At 37.5% G+C, this 16,366-nt stretch overlaps 1 protein-coding gene across 1 annotated transcript; it reads left to right on the forward strand.

The window, feature by feature from the left end:
* Window positions 1-1,013: 1,013 nt before the first annotated feature.
* On the forward strand, window positions 1,014-10,910 carry LOC129723587 (tyrosine-protein kinase transmembrane receptor Ror2). Its single transcript, XM_055677901.1, has 4 exons — window positions 1,014-1,743; window positions 1,798-2,077; window positions 2,139-2,381; window positions 8,434-10,910. The coding sequence occupies exons 1-4, from the start codon at window positions 1,390-1,392 to the stop codon at window positions 9,603-9,605; spliced, it is 2,049 nt and encodes a 682-aa protein (XP_055533876.1). The 5' UTR covers window positions 1,014-1,389; the 3' UTR covers window positions 9,606-10,910.
* Window positions 10,911-16,366: the final 5,456 nt, after the last annotated feature.

Here is a 16,366-nt window from a genome sequence, read left to right on the forward strand (position 1 = left end):
TGGAATTGTGTTGAATCTTTGTAATATTGAAAAAATTTAAAACCAACTTTTTTCGCAAATAACCCTTGGAAACGTGAAATTAAAAATGCCTCATGTATTTATTAAACACGCTTTATCACTTCAGACCAAAACCAGAATAGGGCTTTAGTACCCTATTACATATGAGAGTTCACGTAGGTGCGAACAGCCTTCAAAACCTCTTTCAACGCGAATAAACCGAATGACAAAAAACTTTTGCAAGCTTAAAGTAAAAATACCATGTTTTTTATGGTTACAATAAAAAACATTGTCCGTTTACTGATCTCACCGCAAAATATATCGTAATTTTATTTCCGGAAAGCTTAAATTAAATTTCTCGTAAATTTGTCTAAAAGCGCACCGTTAAGGATGCTCTTAGTGGTTATTGTTTTTAAGGGACATGTGGGCAAGATAGCCATCTCAAGCAAATAATTTTTATTCTATTTACCCGACAATTTGTTTTCAACACATGCTATATACATTCGACTGCTTATCAAAAAATTATCCTTTTTATGTGGGACAATGTATTCTACAATGGATAATTTAAAACTTGCGGTTCATTGTGCAAATAAAACCATGTGAATGATTGCTTATGTAAAAGAGCATATTTAGACATTTCTGTTGACGATTGCAACGTATAAAGAGTGAATTGTTGTGGATCGCTTTTCACACACTGGGTTCCTGAGAAAAAGAATATAAAGATCTCTTCTTTGTTTTCTCGAACTGCTTGTTTGTTTTGACTAGAAATTAAAATTTAATAAAAAAAATAGTTCGTACCGAACTACCTTTACCCAACAAGATTAACTATTCCAATGTTATTTAAAATAATAGTTTATTCGAGCTACAAAGCCACAGAAAGCTAAATTCGACACAGCGAAAATATATTAAATAAATGTATTATCTCTCATATACCTATCTCACCCACTCGGTCCGTCTTGCCTGTTGTTCCCCTATGCTTTTTTAAACGTTGTTTTATCTGGTTTTATCGCTTTGATGTGTTTTGTGCTTCTTTATCCGAAACGAAATGTCAATTGAAAGAGAAAAGAGGACAAGATGTAACACAAAAGTGTCAATGGACGCAATTCATCTGAAGGATTAATGTTTCGCGTTTTTCGTTTGTGATAAATACCAGCGTTCATACAGTGATCTGCTTATAACACGGAGTCAATGTACACTTTCCTCATTAACAAAACTAAAATCGAATATTATGATAAAAGTAAATAATTGTGGACTGGCAGAAACAACAAAATGAAGACTAACTGAATGTCGAAAATTAATGGAGAAAGATAAACTATGCAAGATTAGCTACCAATAGGATACTCGGAGAAGGACAACACTTAATGTTGTTTTGCATACAATACCTTTTCAAAAATGGGACACTTTATTTGTGTGACCAATCAACATCATTTGGCATTGTTTCTACTGTCATTAGCATTAATAGGAACCACACCCGGTAAAATTTTACTAGTGCATGCTACCTCTACTAATCATCGAGATAGGGGAAGTTCGTTAACTACTGGTGGTGATTGGGATGATACACCTGAAGAAGAAGAAGGTTACTGTGCCCCATATAATGGAAAGGTTTGCAAATCGTTTATAAATAGTCGTCAAGTTTGGTACAGCCGTGAGGATGGAACTGGGGGATGGGAAAATGAAAAAATTACTGCTGCTCTTTTTCGTGACTTGATAAATGATCTTCCAGAATATTGCCGGCCTGCCGCAGAGGTTTGTAATACCGTGATATTTTTATACGTTTTTTTACTCTTTTACCTCTTTCAGAAAATGCTTTGTGCGTATGCTTTTCCCCAGTGCGTAATTAAAGATGGTGTTACGGTACGGTTACCCCTATGTTACGAAGATTGCGTAGCCACTCATTTGCAGTTTTGTTATAATGATTGGGCACTGATTGAGGAAAAAAAGGAACGCGGTGATGTGATTAAATCTCGAGGCCATTTTAGGCTACCAAACTGTGAAGAACTTCCACGTTACAATAAAACAGCTCGCCCTTCAAGCTGTTCTCATGTGGGGTTGACTGAACTTGTTCCAGAGGAAATAACTTGTATGTCCAGTTCACATAAGATGCTATTTTCACATCACGTTGAACTATTTAATTATTCCAGTCGACTGTCGAATGGGTAGCGGCCGTTACTATTTGGGGACAACAAATGTGACGGCGACAGGTATTCCATGTCAAAAATGGGATTCCCAAGAACCACACTCACATCATAAGCCACCTTTAGTGTTCGCCGAGTTACTAGATGCAGAAAATTACTGCAGGAATGCTGGTGGCGAAGAACCGACTCCTTGGTGTTACACTATAAACAAAACAGTTCGATGGCAGGCGTGTGATATACCACTTTGTCGTAAGTAAAACATCTATTTTTTTATTGGAAAGGTGCTTTCGCGAATCCAAACTGAACTAATTTTTCAAACGACTTTGTTTGAAAAAAAAAGGTTTTTTTTTTCAATTTTTTCCATGTGTTTGGTATTGTTAGTGGTCCATTTTTGTTAAATATTTCAAATGGCTGTGTAACATTTTCCCGAAATCCAATTTCCCGAATGGGACCCTTTAATGAAATTTATTTCCCCAAAATACAAAAAAAAACACTCAAAACGTTACAGTTATTTTGTAATTTACAACTTGTATGTTAGGAACAATATATGCTAGGAATCATGCACAGAAACCTTACTTACTTAGATGGCCGTACGTCCTAAGACATGGCCTGCATAACGTGGTTCCGCCAATTCACTCGGTCCATGGCTGCCTGCCTCCAGTTCCGCGGGCACCCGGTACTCTGTAGATCGTGCTCCATCTGGTCCACCCATCTCGCTCGTTGCGCCCCTCGCCATCTCGTTCCCGCCGGATTTGAAGCGAACACCAATTTTGCAGGGTAGCTATCCGGCATTCTAGCTACATGCCCTGCCCAGCGTATCCTTCCAGCTTTAGCCACTTTCTGAATACTGGGTTCACCGTAGAGGCGCGCAAGCTCGTGGTTCATCCTACGCCCCCACACTCCGTTCTCCTGCACACCACCAAAGATGGTTCTTAGCACCCGACGTTCAAAAACTCCGAGTGCTCGCAAGTCTTTCTCGAGCATTGTCGACGTCTCATGCCCGTAGAGAACGACCGGTCTTATTAGCGTTTTGTACAGGATACACTTGGTGCGAAGACTCAGATTTTGCGACCGTAGTTTTTTATGGAGCCCATAGTAGGCACGACTTCCACTGATAATACGCCTCCTTATCTCCCGGCTGGTATCGTTGTTCTCAGTTACCAGATAGCCGAGGTACACAAACTCGTCGACCACCTCGAACTCATCTTCGTCGATTGTTACCGTATTTCCTAGGCGTGCCTGTCGTGCTTGGACCCATAACTTTGTAAGCTAAAGTCCTGGAGATATGTGGTATTTAACAAGAACGTGTGTTTTGTATGCCCAATAATATATGAAAACCTACTGTAACATATGCACGCCGTACTCTAATTGGGTGGATTGGGACAAATGGAACCTACAAGAGTTTATTGTACTTCAGCTTAACTTTAAAGAAAAGTATTGACATCATGGTTACACTTGCCTCTTTTTAATCTATACGGTCTTGAAGTTATCGAAAAAATAAGCTAAAATATGATATAACTTTGTAAAGAAAAGTCCTGGAGTTGTGTGGTCTTTGGCAAAAATATGTGATTTGTGTGTCCCAACAATTCTTCTGAACACCCCTTTATGTAAAATGCAACTAACAAAAGTTAAGTACAAAAAATTAAATTTTAAGTAAATTTCATATAACATACTTTATAACTTTGTATCGAATGAAGATAGGATTTTCATTTGTTCAACAAAAGTTTCATTATTTTTGAGTCGAGATTTGCTGTTACCTCGAAAATTTTTTTTTCTAAAAAATCAACTTTTTAGGTCTTAGAAAATTTTCGAGCTTGGGGCCAATGGCATACATGTATAAGAAAAAATCAACTTTCGAATTTCGTTTAGCAGTAGGGCTCAAAAGATTCGCCTTCTTGAATAGAGTCCCCATGCTAAATTTCAGCTCGATCGAACATCGGGAACACGTGCCTCAAAGCGGTAAAATTTCAAGTCTCCCAGCTTAAAAATTTTCTGAGTCCCAGAAACTCGATTTTTTTGTAAATTTTTTTTTCGTGGTAACACCAAATCTCGACGTTTCATGCATTCCTAAGACATATGGCATCAAAAAAATTCCGATATCGACAATTTCATGTAGGGTAAGGTGGTGCAAGATGGGTCACCTAAGCCAAATTTTCAATATCTCGTAACTGAAGTTAGTTTCGGTCTACTTTTCAGATGATTGTATAGATGTTATGTATATTTTATAAAATTACGCTGAAAAATAACAAAAATCAAGTGTTGGTTCGCTTTTACAGAATTTTTAGAAAAGGTTGTTTTTTATTGCACTGTAAAAAAGGCGGGGCAAGATGGGTCATTTGGTGTGGTAAGATGGGTCACCATCTCAAACAAAACAACATTTTGATTAAATCTCAATGAACTTTTTACGGATAGCAAAAAAAGTAAGTTTTTTCCGTAGTGACAACGTCGAATCTAGCCATAAAACTGAAAACGTTGACAATTAAAAACCAGCTGTCGATGCGAACTATACTGCCTCGTCTTGGGTGACCCATACTGCCTACATTACCTATATTTACAGTCTGGCGGAGTGGATTCAGGAACCAATTTGAACTGTTATAACGGGAACCAGTCAATGGAAATTCAATACGACTGGTTCCCGTTATAACAGTTAAAATTGGTTCCCGAATCCACTCCGCCAGACTAGTAAAACATACAGTGACTATAATACTGCCCCAATCATTAATTTAGGTCACGATTGTGATATTCATGTTCATTTTACATTTATTTATGCTCAGAAGCATATTATTTAGTACATCATGAGCAAAACTGCTTCTGCAATAAAGGTTTATTTCAAATTCAATAGCGTACGACGAAAGAACACGTTTTTTCAAAAGTGTGAATCGCCTGAGAAACTTAGGGAAAAAATATTTTATTTATTAAAAACAAGCAATATGCAAATATGAACGACGAACACGTGATAAGTAGTCAAAAATCCGTTACGCATCATGCAAAATTGGTGCTTTTTTCATCGATATTAACACTCGTACAGTAAATAATACAGCACTCGTTCGCTAATTGCACGAAAGTTGCAGTGCAACTAGCGGATGGGCTTTTTAATTGCATGAACTCAAAACTGTCAAAAATTTTTGGGGGGTGCGCTAATGTTTGGTTTTCGTGTATCCGTTTACGAACCAATTTCGAACAGATTTTCAGTCAGATTTTTTCATATATTGCAACTTAGTTGGAGTGTAACGAACATTACTGTATTTCAGAGAATCCCACGTTTTCAGAAGCTGTTCAGTGTGTGGACAGCTTAATGCGACATTTCAGTGAGGATTCGACACAAGTGATCAAATTGAAATCAATTAGATCGATTATAATTTTAAAACAAATTGGGCAAACGTGCAATGTGATTATGTATAATTGTTATTTAGTACATACAACCGGAATCTAAAATAACAAAATTAAAAATATTGAATTTATTTTCAGTTGATTAAATATTTCGCGCATTTAGTATTCCCTTGCAAAACTTGACAGAGAGACATTAACTTCAAAAACCACGTGTAGTTTGACGCAAAACTGCTTTTTAATTGCACTTTCCTGCAACTAACGGACGTGCAATTAAAACGCAGTGCAACTAAATCGCGTGCAATTAGCGAACGAGTGCTGTACTGCACTAGCTGCACAAGCTGTAATGGAAAAACATGTACCACCTTTGTTCTATGGGAAAAAAAAGACAATCAGAGCCACTCTTGATCTTGGTTTGATCTTTTGATCGAAATATGGTCCAGGGTGGCCATCAAATGGTTTATCGAAAGATCCGGAACTGCTGTAAGAAAGGTCAATTTTCAAAACTGTTCCTAGAGTTTACCTGTTTTTCTGAATCACGCTCCAAGTTTAAAAGTTGACCACGTCTACGGTAGTTCCGAACCCTACGAAGGATCGCCTCTTTTACAGTATTTCCGAATTCGGAGGGCCATCAGTAAACTACCAAAAACTGAACTTGGGTTCATAACTTTTCCAAAGACACCAGAGTGTTATGACTTGAATTATTCCCAGTATACGAGTAGATTAACGTAGTGAGGAAATTTTTCAACAAATAGATTTTCATTTTTCTTTCACTTGAGCAACTTTGCTGAGGGCAACGTAGATTTATCCAGCTATAGTGCATCCATCATAATCAGTAAAAAAACCTTTGGTAACAAATAAGAATTGAAGCCAAACATGATCTATTGGATCTATACGGCTATCGTTAGACCCAAAATAACATAAGCGTTCTTAGTATGGTGACCAAAAACAAATGTTAGGTATACTCAGAAGAAGCAGGAAAGTTGCAGACTGGCCATAATTTTCATCACGGGAGCAATTCGAAGTACCTACTATATTAAGCTTACTTCCATTGCATTTACATATTTGTACAGTTGAAAGCTGAAAAAAACACACTAAGACCACAGACAAACAGACGTGCCTCTTCGAACAAAAATCCTGAAAAATCTTCGCCCTTATTCAAAGCGTTACACTCATGCGCCACCATGTGAGGTTATTGCCTACTAACTTATTTTCGTAAAACCGATTTTTGTCTTTGCTAATGGGTGTGCACGCTTGCTCAAATCAACACAAGCTGCATTACTGATGGTTTTTGTCTTTGATAATCAATGCACACGCTTGCTCATAGCGACACTAGCGGCATTATTGCCCACTAAGCAAAATTTCAAAATTATCATTATTATTCTGGTCGATAAAATCGTCATCGAGTGTCACGTCTGTTTGTCTGTGCTAAGGCTATGAAGGACAGAAAGTTTCTAGAAGCAGACGTCAGGGGACACCTCAATGTACTTAAAAAATTCAAAATCAATGCGCTGTAAACGGATGGCAGTACAACTTTGAGCGACTATAAGGCAATCCACGAGACAGTTGCGATCAGCTGATTTCATTTTGTTTCATCTTTTGACATCTTCACGTTTGTACGAACGGTCGCAACTTGGATGCTATGCGAATCACAAAGCGTGAAAAACAACAGTTGTCCGATTGGTTGCTTTAGTATTGCGTGGGGCAATCCTTTACCCAACAATAGAATACCACTTTAGATTTACTTTCCAACACTCAAAGGTCTCGTGTTCGGTTGTGTTTTGGTTTTGCAACTTGAAAAACAACAACAATAACAAACGTACAAGCAATGGAACATCACCCGTGGGTTGCCTTATTCCAAGTGACTGTGCCAAGTCGCACTGAATGGAAATCAGGAGGGCCTAGCGCTCAATTAGGCTTAATAGTTTTCTACACAGATGGCTCTAGGTTAAACAATAGGATTGGGGCTGGAGTGACAGGTCCTGGAGTCATCCTATCAATATCGATGGGAGAATGGCCAGCTGTATACAGGCAATAATTGAATGCGCTACAACGCAACTATAGACATGTCATACCTATATGCATTTTTTCGGATTTTTATTATTTTTTAGGGATGCACTAAAAGCCCTGAAATCCGTTTCCTGTTCTCCGAAATAAGTTTGGCAATCGTTACAGCAGGTGGCTATAAATAATAAAGTGTGAGTGAACCTCTTCTGGATATCTGGTCATTGCGGCATTGAAGGGAGTAAAAAAGCTGATCTGTTGGCGGGAAACGGATCAATGCAGTTATTCATAGGGCCAAAACAGTTTTGTGGGATAAGACTTGAGAGGTGGGAAGTGGGATCGATGATAGATAGCATTTGAAAACAAAATAAATCGGCTCGACAATCGAAGAAATTTATAGCACCCCAACAAACAGTAACATGACGATTGCTCAGTATCTCAAAAAATCCTTTCTACCTTCAGTGGCCTTGCAACAGGTCAGTAATCAAATCTTAGATGTCAGGTGATGCCATACGGCAGTCAAGTTGGTTGTTGGGTAACGATCGGTACAGACGGTATAGACATTTACCATTTCCTCTGCGGTTTAGTTGTTGAAGAGTTATTTGAAATTTTCGGATAGATAGTGGCGTCTAATTGATGATCTTGAGAAATGCTCTAAAAGTTAATCTTTTATATGAAAAATTACGACATCATGGACTTTTCAACCAAACTTTATGTTATAATTTTAAGTTCCCACACAACAAATGTTTGTTTTTGTTATTCAAAATTTGGGTTTTTTATTGGGTTTGTTCAATGTCTTAATGTTTATCCGTTTACACATGTCCTTGAAACATGGCGCGATGTCAGATACCAGGCTTCTGGGTGATTCCTGCAATTATATTCAACTTGGAAGACAAGGTTTTTTACTTTGCTTATTTACAGATGGGTTGAGAGTTGTTTTCTACAATATTTTTGTTTTTGTCAATTACAGCTAATTCCACGGATATGAGTTCTACAAAAACACCTGTGAGTATAGTAATGGATTCGGTATTTACTCCATCGATGATCTTTCTACTGTCTGGTATCGGATTTGTTGCAATTGTTCTTCTGCATCTTATGGTATTTCTGTGCTACCGGATTACTAGACACAATCGTAATCGACGACAGGGATCTGCTGGGTATAACGCAACGTCTACGCAGGAAAGTCAAGGTATAGACATAAATAAATTGCCTAGTAACGTAAATTATCATCGCACTGGTGCTCAATTGAACCCAAAACTTGAAAAGTTAGAGTTTCCCAGAAATAATATAATCTACATAAAAGATTTGGGGCAAGGAGCATTTGGACGTGTTTTTCAAGCTAAAGCACCGGGACTGATTGCTGGAGAAGATTTTACTTTGGTAGCTGTGAAGATGTTAAAGGATGAAGCTAGTCAGGACTTGCAGGTTGATTTTGAACGCGAGGCCTGTCTTTTGGCTGAGTTTGATCATCCCAACATTGTGAAACTACTTGGTGTATGTGCTATTGGGCGTCCAATGTGTCTATTATTTGAGTTTATGGCACGTGGAGATTTGAATGAATTCTTACGTCAGTGTTCGCCTTTCGCGCATCAGAATCGAGCAGACAGTATAAGCACGGAACTTTCTCACGGGGATCTCCTGAGTATAGCATGTCAAGTTGCTGCTGGAATGGTTTACCTTTCTGAGCGAAAGTTCGTCCATCGTGATTTGGCAACTCGAAATTGTCTGATTGATGACAACATGGTAGTAAAGATCGCAGACTTCGGTTTGTCACATAAAATCTACTTGCAGGATTACTATAAGGGAGATGAAAATGATGCAATTCCTATTCGCTGGATGCCACTGGAAAGTATTTTGTATAATAAATATACAATCGAGTCTGACGTTTGGGCATATGGCGTGTGCCTGTGGGAGATTTTCTCTTTCGCCATGCAACCATACTACGGAATGACACATGAAGAGGTCGTTAAGTTTGTCAAGGAGGGTAACATGCTCAGTTGTCCGGAGAATACACCACTCACAGTGTACGATTTAATGCGGAAATGCTGGAACAGAAAACCTGCTGACCGACCCAGTTTTCCTGCTATACACCAAAAACTGCAACAAATTCGCGCAGATTTTGAAGGGAAGCTTCTAATGTAGTTAACCGTAGTATGACACACATTTACTTGGGGTAATCTGCTACCCAATTCGGTAATTGGCGCTAATTTGCTTTTTAGAAAGTTAAAAAGACTGCTTTTTTATTTTAAATCAAGAAAAAAACCGATTTTGACTGAATCACTATGTTACTTTTGTGGAAAAAAGTTGGGCCACATTTTTAAAATACATGCTACCATTGCGTTTTTAGACTACTGATGATTAAAGACATTTTTGGTTTTGTGATTATAGATATATCTTTTATAGAAGTTATTTTTGTACGACTGATAATAGCTAGAGTAACTTCACTGACTTCAAATTATACTTTAGGACTAAATTCAACAGTATTTATGCCAGATAGCTACCGGTATACATATATACATTTATATTACTCTTCATTTTACTTTAATTTATCTACTGCCATATTCTTCATGATAGAACTATTATAACATTTGCATATCGGTTAGTGTTGTTTGATTAGAAATTAGTTCATAACCAATGCGAACTGAACAATAACACATAGATCCTCTCTTAGCGTATAGTTATATAAATATTAGCACTAAGGTTTTATTCATAAGATTTGTATTTAAAGTAAGTTTGAAAATTAATGCAGATTCTTCAGCTGTGTGTTACACATGTAAGAAATCAAAAATAATTGAATAATTGAAGTTTCTTGAATCAAATCAACTAGTGATTGTTATTATTTTTATTTTATTATTTATGGCACTTGAATCACAGTTGTCCTATTTTCTGTATTCAATTTCCCTCGAGATTGTGATAATCGGAAGTAATCTCAGCATTCTGTTATAGATACCCATGTTTCTAATATTTATATACTTACCTATTCTACTAGTTATTCAATTGACTCCCAAAATAGCCATGATTCAGAAATAAAACCTACTAACTTCAAATGTCAGTGACAACGGAAGTCAGTGAAACAAACGATTGGAGTGCAGATTTCTCTATTTTTTATATAGCTTGTAAGCGAGCATTGCCAAATATGCTGATTTATAGCACAATAGCAAATCAAATAATGGCAGCAAGGACTCGACCATAAGTTATTCAGAGTGTTGGAATTTTGGACACAAGTATTTTAAATGAACATTCTGCATAACTGCGTCTCACATATAATGCTACATACTCGTGTGCAGCGAGTAGCTGTATAGAATGTCCATAGAAAATGGTAGACAGAATCTACATTGCAAATCCAAAGAGAGACCATTTAATAGTTCTAAGCGAGTATCGAAATCATCTGATGTAAAGATTGTGAAGTGTTCTAATGGTATAGAATATAAATGTGTTTGCCTCGTAGATTTACTAGAGTTTTTTGTATCTAACCAGTATCCGAAAAGTTGTTTTTTAATCATAGTGTATTTGAAAGCTGCAAACTCCAAGGGGTTATATCCACCAAAAAAAATTTTTCGACATTTTTTTATTGGCCTAAACTATGCTGAAACTATCCTAGAATCAAAATCTACATCGCCCAAGTACAGATCTAAACTCAAAGTTTGTTTAAATCAATTTTTACCGAAAAACTTTTATGCTCCAAAATCACATTTTTCACATTTTAATTTGGCGATGCTCGGCTTACAAAGTTACCTATGATCGATATCGTGTTCAAATTTAAAGTATAGAGGTCACTTCATCAAGTTTCGACCGTTACAGCGTGTCTACAGCACGTGTTTACTCACAATTTCCCTATGTTTAGTCGATCAACCGTTTTCGTTGTGTACGTTCTCTGTTTGAGGTTTTCTATACTTTTTAACTGTTAGTCATATTCAAAAGTACTTAAACATGAGTGACAAGGTGTACAGTGACCACAAAGACAGTAAAAGAAGAAGTACCAGAACAACCCGGAGTAAAATTAGTAACCGACACTTCTTCCGAAAACTTCTGATTTAAACCGTGATCGCGATGTTGATAGGGATTTCGGCTACTGCCTCATAAATTTTTCGCTGTATTTTCTGCCCTCTCTGAATCAGGAGTGCGTAAAAAATGTAATAGTGATATGCGGTTTTCACAGTCGAGCAAGCGTGGGCTAGGCTTCAAGATTATTGTGTCTTGTTCGAACTGCGGTGATGCCGATATTTTTAACTGTCCTGTAATACATAATCAAGCTCTTGGGTTAACCGTTGGGCCGAACATGTACGAGTTTTGCGTGAGATCGGATGCCAACCGCGTCAAAGTCGCTGAGCATCGCATGTCCGATATCGCGAAAGAGTCTAGGCGCAGCCTTACATCAGACAAAAAAAGGAATAAGGGGCAAAAAAGGCCCAGGAAGGACAACTTTACGGCGCAGGGATAGCTGACTGATGGTAAAAAAAATATTAGGGGATCTATAGCATTTTGAAATTCAAACGCGTTTCTCTAAACAATGTTTTCAAAATCGGCGAATAGTAGAACTGAGAAAGTTTACATCCGACTGACTCGAAATTTTAACTCTAGCTTCTTCATTAGATTATCTAATCAAGTACTCACACGATTTTAGCGATTGATTAACAACAACAAAAGTTATAAATAATTATTAGTTATAACTAGCTGACCCGGCAAACTTCGTCCCGCCTATTGTAGTGTTTAATTTAATAATTTTAAACATTTCAAATTCATTGATTCCTTGCGATTTGTTTATATTATTTGAAATGATTGGTTTTATCGGAATGACAACATACTCTACTTTTGGCTTTTGTACATCACCTCTATTCCGGAACTATATTGAATGCATTTCAGTTATTTTCGTTGTTTTTTAGAAACTGAGAGTGGTCATCTTCGAATTCAAAATGGTGTCCAGGGTCAATGCTTGGCTTCTATACATCATTTCGATTACGGAAATATCTATATGTAGTAGTATTCGGTTATTTTCGGCTGTTTCCCAAAAGATGTCATTTAACAATTCAAACTGGTGTCTGAGCTCAATTTTTAGCTCCTTGCATCATTCTGGATCCGGTGATACACATATTGGGTGGTATTTGGTCACTTCAGGCTATTTTTCAGACACCGTAAGTCACCATCTTGGACACCGGAAGTCGCCATCTTATAATTCAAAATGGTGTCTGAGGTCGATTTGTGGCTTCAGTGCATCATAACATTCCCGGAAATACCCATATTGGGTGGTATTTGGTCATTTGCCGCTGTTTTTCAGAAACCGGAAGACGCCATCTTGAATTTTAAAATGAAATGGCATTAGGAGACAGTTTTTGGCATCTGAGCGTCAATCTAGTTGTAGAAACACTCATATTGGGTGGTATTTGGTCAATTTCGGTTATTCACCAGACAACGGAAGTCGCCATCTTACAATCCAAAATGTTGCCTGAAGTTGATAGGTCGATTTGTGGCTTCAGTGCATCATAACAATTCCGTAAATACGCATATTGGGTGGTATTTGGTCATTTACCGCTGTTTTTCGGAAACCGAAAGTCGCCATCTTGAATTTTGAAACAGCATTTGGGAACAATTTCTGGCCTCCGTGCGTAAATCTGATTAAAGAAACGCTCATATTGGGTGGTATTTGGTCATTTTCGGCAGTTTTCCAGACACCGGAAGTCGCCATCTTACAATTCGAAATGTTGTCCGAGGTCGATTTGTGGCTTCAGTGCGTCATAACAATTTCGGAAATACCCATATTGGGTGGTATTTGATCATTTGCCGCTGTTACACTCATATTGGGTGGTATTTGGTCATTTTCGGCTGTTTTTCAGACACCAAAAGTCGCCATCTTACAATTCAAAATGTTGTCTGAGGTCGATAGGTCGATTTGTGGCTTCAGTGCATCATAACAATTCCGTAAATACCCATATTGGGTGGTATTTGGTCATTTGCCGCTGTTTTTCGGGAACCGGAAGTCGCCATCTTGAATTTCAAAATGGCATTACGGGACAGGTTTTGGCCTCTGAGCGTCATTCTGGTTAAAGAAACACTCATATTGGGTGGTATTTGGTCATTTTCGGCTGTTTTCCAGACACCGGAAGACGCCATCTTACAATTCAAAATGTTGTCTGAGGTCGATAGGTCGATTTGTGGCTTCAGTGCATCATAAAAATTCCGTAAATACGCATATTAGGTGGTATTTGGTCATTTACCGCTGTTTTTCGGAAACCGGAAGTCGCCATCTTGGATTTTGAAAGAGCATTTGGGAACAATTTCTGGTCTCCATGCGTAAATCTGGTTAAAGAAACGCTCATATTGGGTGGTATTTGGTCATTTTCGGCTGTTTTCCAGACACCGGAAGTTGCCATCTTACAGTTAAAAATGTTGTCTAAGGTCGATTTGTGGCTTCAGTGCGTCATAACAATTCCGGAAATACCCATATTGGGTGGTATTTGATCATTTGCCGCTGTTTTGCAGAAACCGGAAGTCGCCATCTTGGATTTCAAAATGGCATTAGGGGACAGTTTTTGGCCTCTGAGCATCGTTCTGGTTAAAGAAACACTCATATTGGGTGGTATTTGGTCGTTCTCGGTTGTTTTCCAGACACCAGAAGTCGCCATCTTACAATTCAAAATGTTGTCTGAGGTCGATTTGTGGCTTCAGTGCGTCATTAATTCCAGAAATACCCATATTGGGTGGTATCTGGTCATTTGCTGTTGTTGTTCGGAAACCGGAAGTCGCCATCTTGGATTTCAAAATGGCATTTGGAGACAATTTCTAGCCTCTGTGCTTCATTCTGGTTTAAGAAACACCCATATTAGGTGTTATTTGGTCATTTTCGGCTGTTTTCCAGATACCGGAAGTCGCCATCTTACAATTCGGAATGTTGTCTGAGGTCGATTTGTGGCTTCAGTGCATCATAACAATTCTGGAAACACCCATATTGGGTGGTATTTGGTCATTTGCCGCTGTTTTTCAGAAACCGAAAGTCGCCATCTTAGATTTCGAAATAGTATTTGGAGATATGCCAGAAGACTTCACAAACAGTTATTATTAGTAAACAAGTTGGTAGTGTTGCCAGTGCGATAAAATTTCATACTCAATCGAAAATGTACAATGAAAAAGAACAGCATAATCACTCTGTTTCAAATGAAACAGTTCCCAATCGTCTCATAATGGTAAACATTTCATTTGAGTAACTGCAGTTCGTTTTCCTTTAAATATCTGAACGTATTCGTTTGCGAATGAGTTACTATGGTGCGTCGCGAAATATAATAAACAATAAATCACTATCGATACCAGGAATGAATGCAATGTTGTCAACCTAAGTACATTGATTGTGAACGAAACACAATCGGCTAAATAAATTAATATTTAATGAACAGCATGCCGCGGTACAGCATCAATACCTGCATACATTTATTCTATATTTGATGTCAGCCTCACTACGATATTATTTCAATAATACCACGGGTACCTACCTAAACTTAAACCTCGAGTGTTATTTAAACTCGCTCCTTTTTTGCTGCAGCTGCTTCTTCCCTCCTGCTATGCGCGAAGAAAATGAGCGTCGAACATCTCAAAAATCAAAATAACACAAACCGGTGCAGTTTACGTTGCATACGGCAGAAAATGAATGATATTAGTTTTATTTATTCTTCTATCGGTCCATTCTAAAATGAATTGAGTTCAGCATATTCCACTCGCGAAAATCAATCGCAATACAAACGACTGACTCAAATGAAATGCTGCTTGTTTCAATCTACAAGTAACTGCCATGTTGCTGAGATTGTGCGATGTCTCGAAAGAATAAGTGGTCACTCAAATGAGTGAACAGGTGAAGATATGTTGCTGAGTCGCGAATGAATTGATTTGGCCTGTCAAATCATGGCTTCTACGAGGTTGCTAGGTTTTACCGATTCGTTTATATTTATTATTTTCGAATGAGTGATTGGAAATTTTACTGCACTGAGTGTTGCACGACAAACATATTTTTTTATAGAACATTCGGCAAGGGGGAACGTGTAGGTAGGCTAAGGTTTAGCGCTTGAGTTATTTATCCAATCGTTTTGTTGTCAAAGAATGAATTCTATATTTTTGATCAAGCATTCCAATAAACGTATGGTTTTTGCTGGAGAACCATGGACAAATTAAGAAAAACGTGTATTTTCCTGAATAATTATAATTTTTCGAGCTTAAATTAGAAATAACTCGAAAACCAATGCCTTTAGAATGTTTACTACCAAGAGCTTTTTGATTAAAAATGACTCTCTGCATCTTTTAAAATCATCAGAAAACAAATATTTTGAAAAATGTTTGAATTAGAAATTTTCATAAAAAAATTAATCTACCATAAAAAAATTATTTTTCATTTCTCCATCCTGGACTTTTTTTAAAAGTTGCGTATTAACGTCAAGTTTCTTTAAGAAAAAAAATAAAAAAAAATTCAACAATTTTTTTTAAATTGAAATTTATTGTTTATTTTTAATTTTTTTAGGTCAAAAAATGATTATGATGCATTTTCGATTCGCTACAACTCATTCTCAGACAGTTTTTCTATACAACCAACGGTTTCTGGGCTACAATGCTTCGAATTAAACCTATGCCAAAAGGCATACGCCCTTACAGAATGTAACTCATGGGTGTAAAAAATCTCTCCACCTGTGAAAAATGCTCAGTTTACTAAGCCAAATACGTGTGCAAAGTTTCATTCAAATCAAAAATGGTCGATTAAATTTTCGCGTATTTCCAGGCGATTTGAAATGATTTTGCTCACTACGAAAATTGTTATCCGTAACCCCGTCATGGAACAGCGTGTTATATTGGTATTATATACGGAATAGAAAATCATCATGCCACGTAACAAAGCTAAAAAAAACACTAGGGCTGTATGCAAAGCCACG

This window comes from Wyeomyia smithii, chromosome 2 (assembly GCF_029784165.1).
Source record: "Wyeomyia smithii strain HCP4-BCI-WySm-NY-G18 chromosome 2, ASM2978416v1, whole genome shotgun sequence".
NCBI lineage: Eukaryota > Metazoa > Arthropoda > Insecta > Diptera > Culicidae > Wyeomyia > Wyeomyia smithii.

Excerpts from the sequence above, each read along its gene's own strand:
- LOC129723587 (XM_055677901.1), top strand. The coding sequence starts at position 1,390 with ATGGGACACTTTATTTGTGTGACCAATCAACATCATTTGGCATTGTTT. Across the intron at positions 2,078-2,138 it reads TGTTCCAGAGGAAATAACTT|TCGACTGTCGAATGGGTAGC; the intron begins GTATGTCCAGTT and ends TAATTATTCCAG. Across the intron at positions 2,382-8,433 it reads GTGTGATATACCACTTTGTC|CTAATTCCACGGATATGAGT; the intron begins GTAAGTAAAACA and ends TGTCAATTACAG.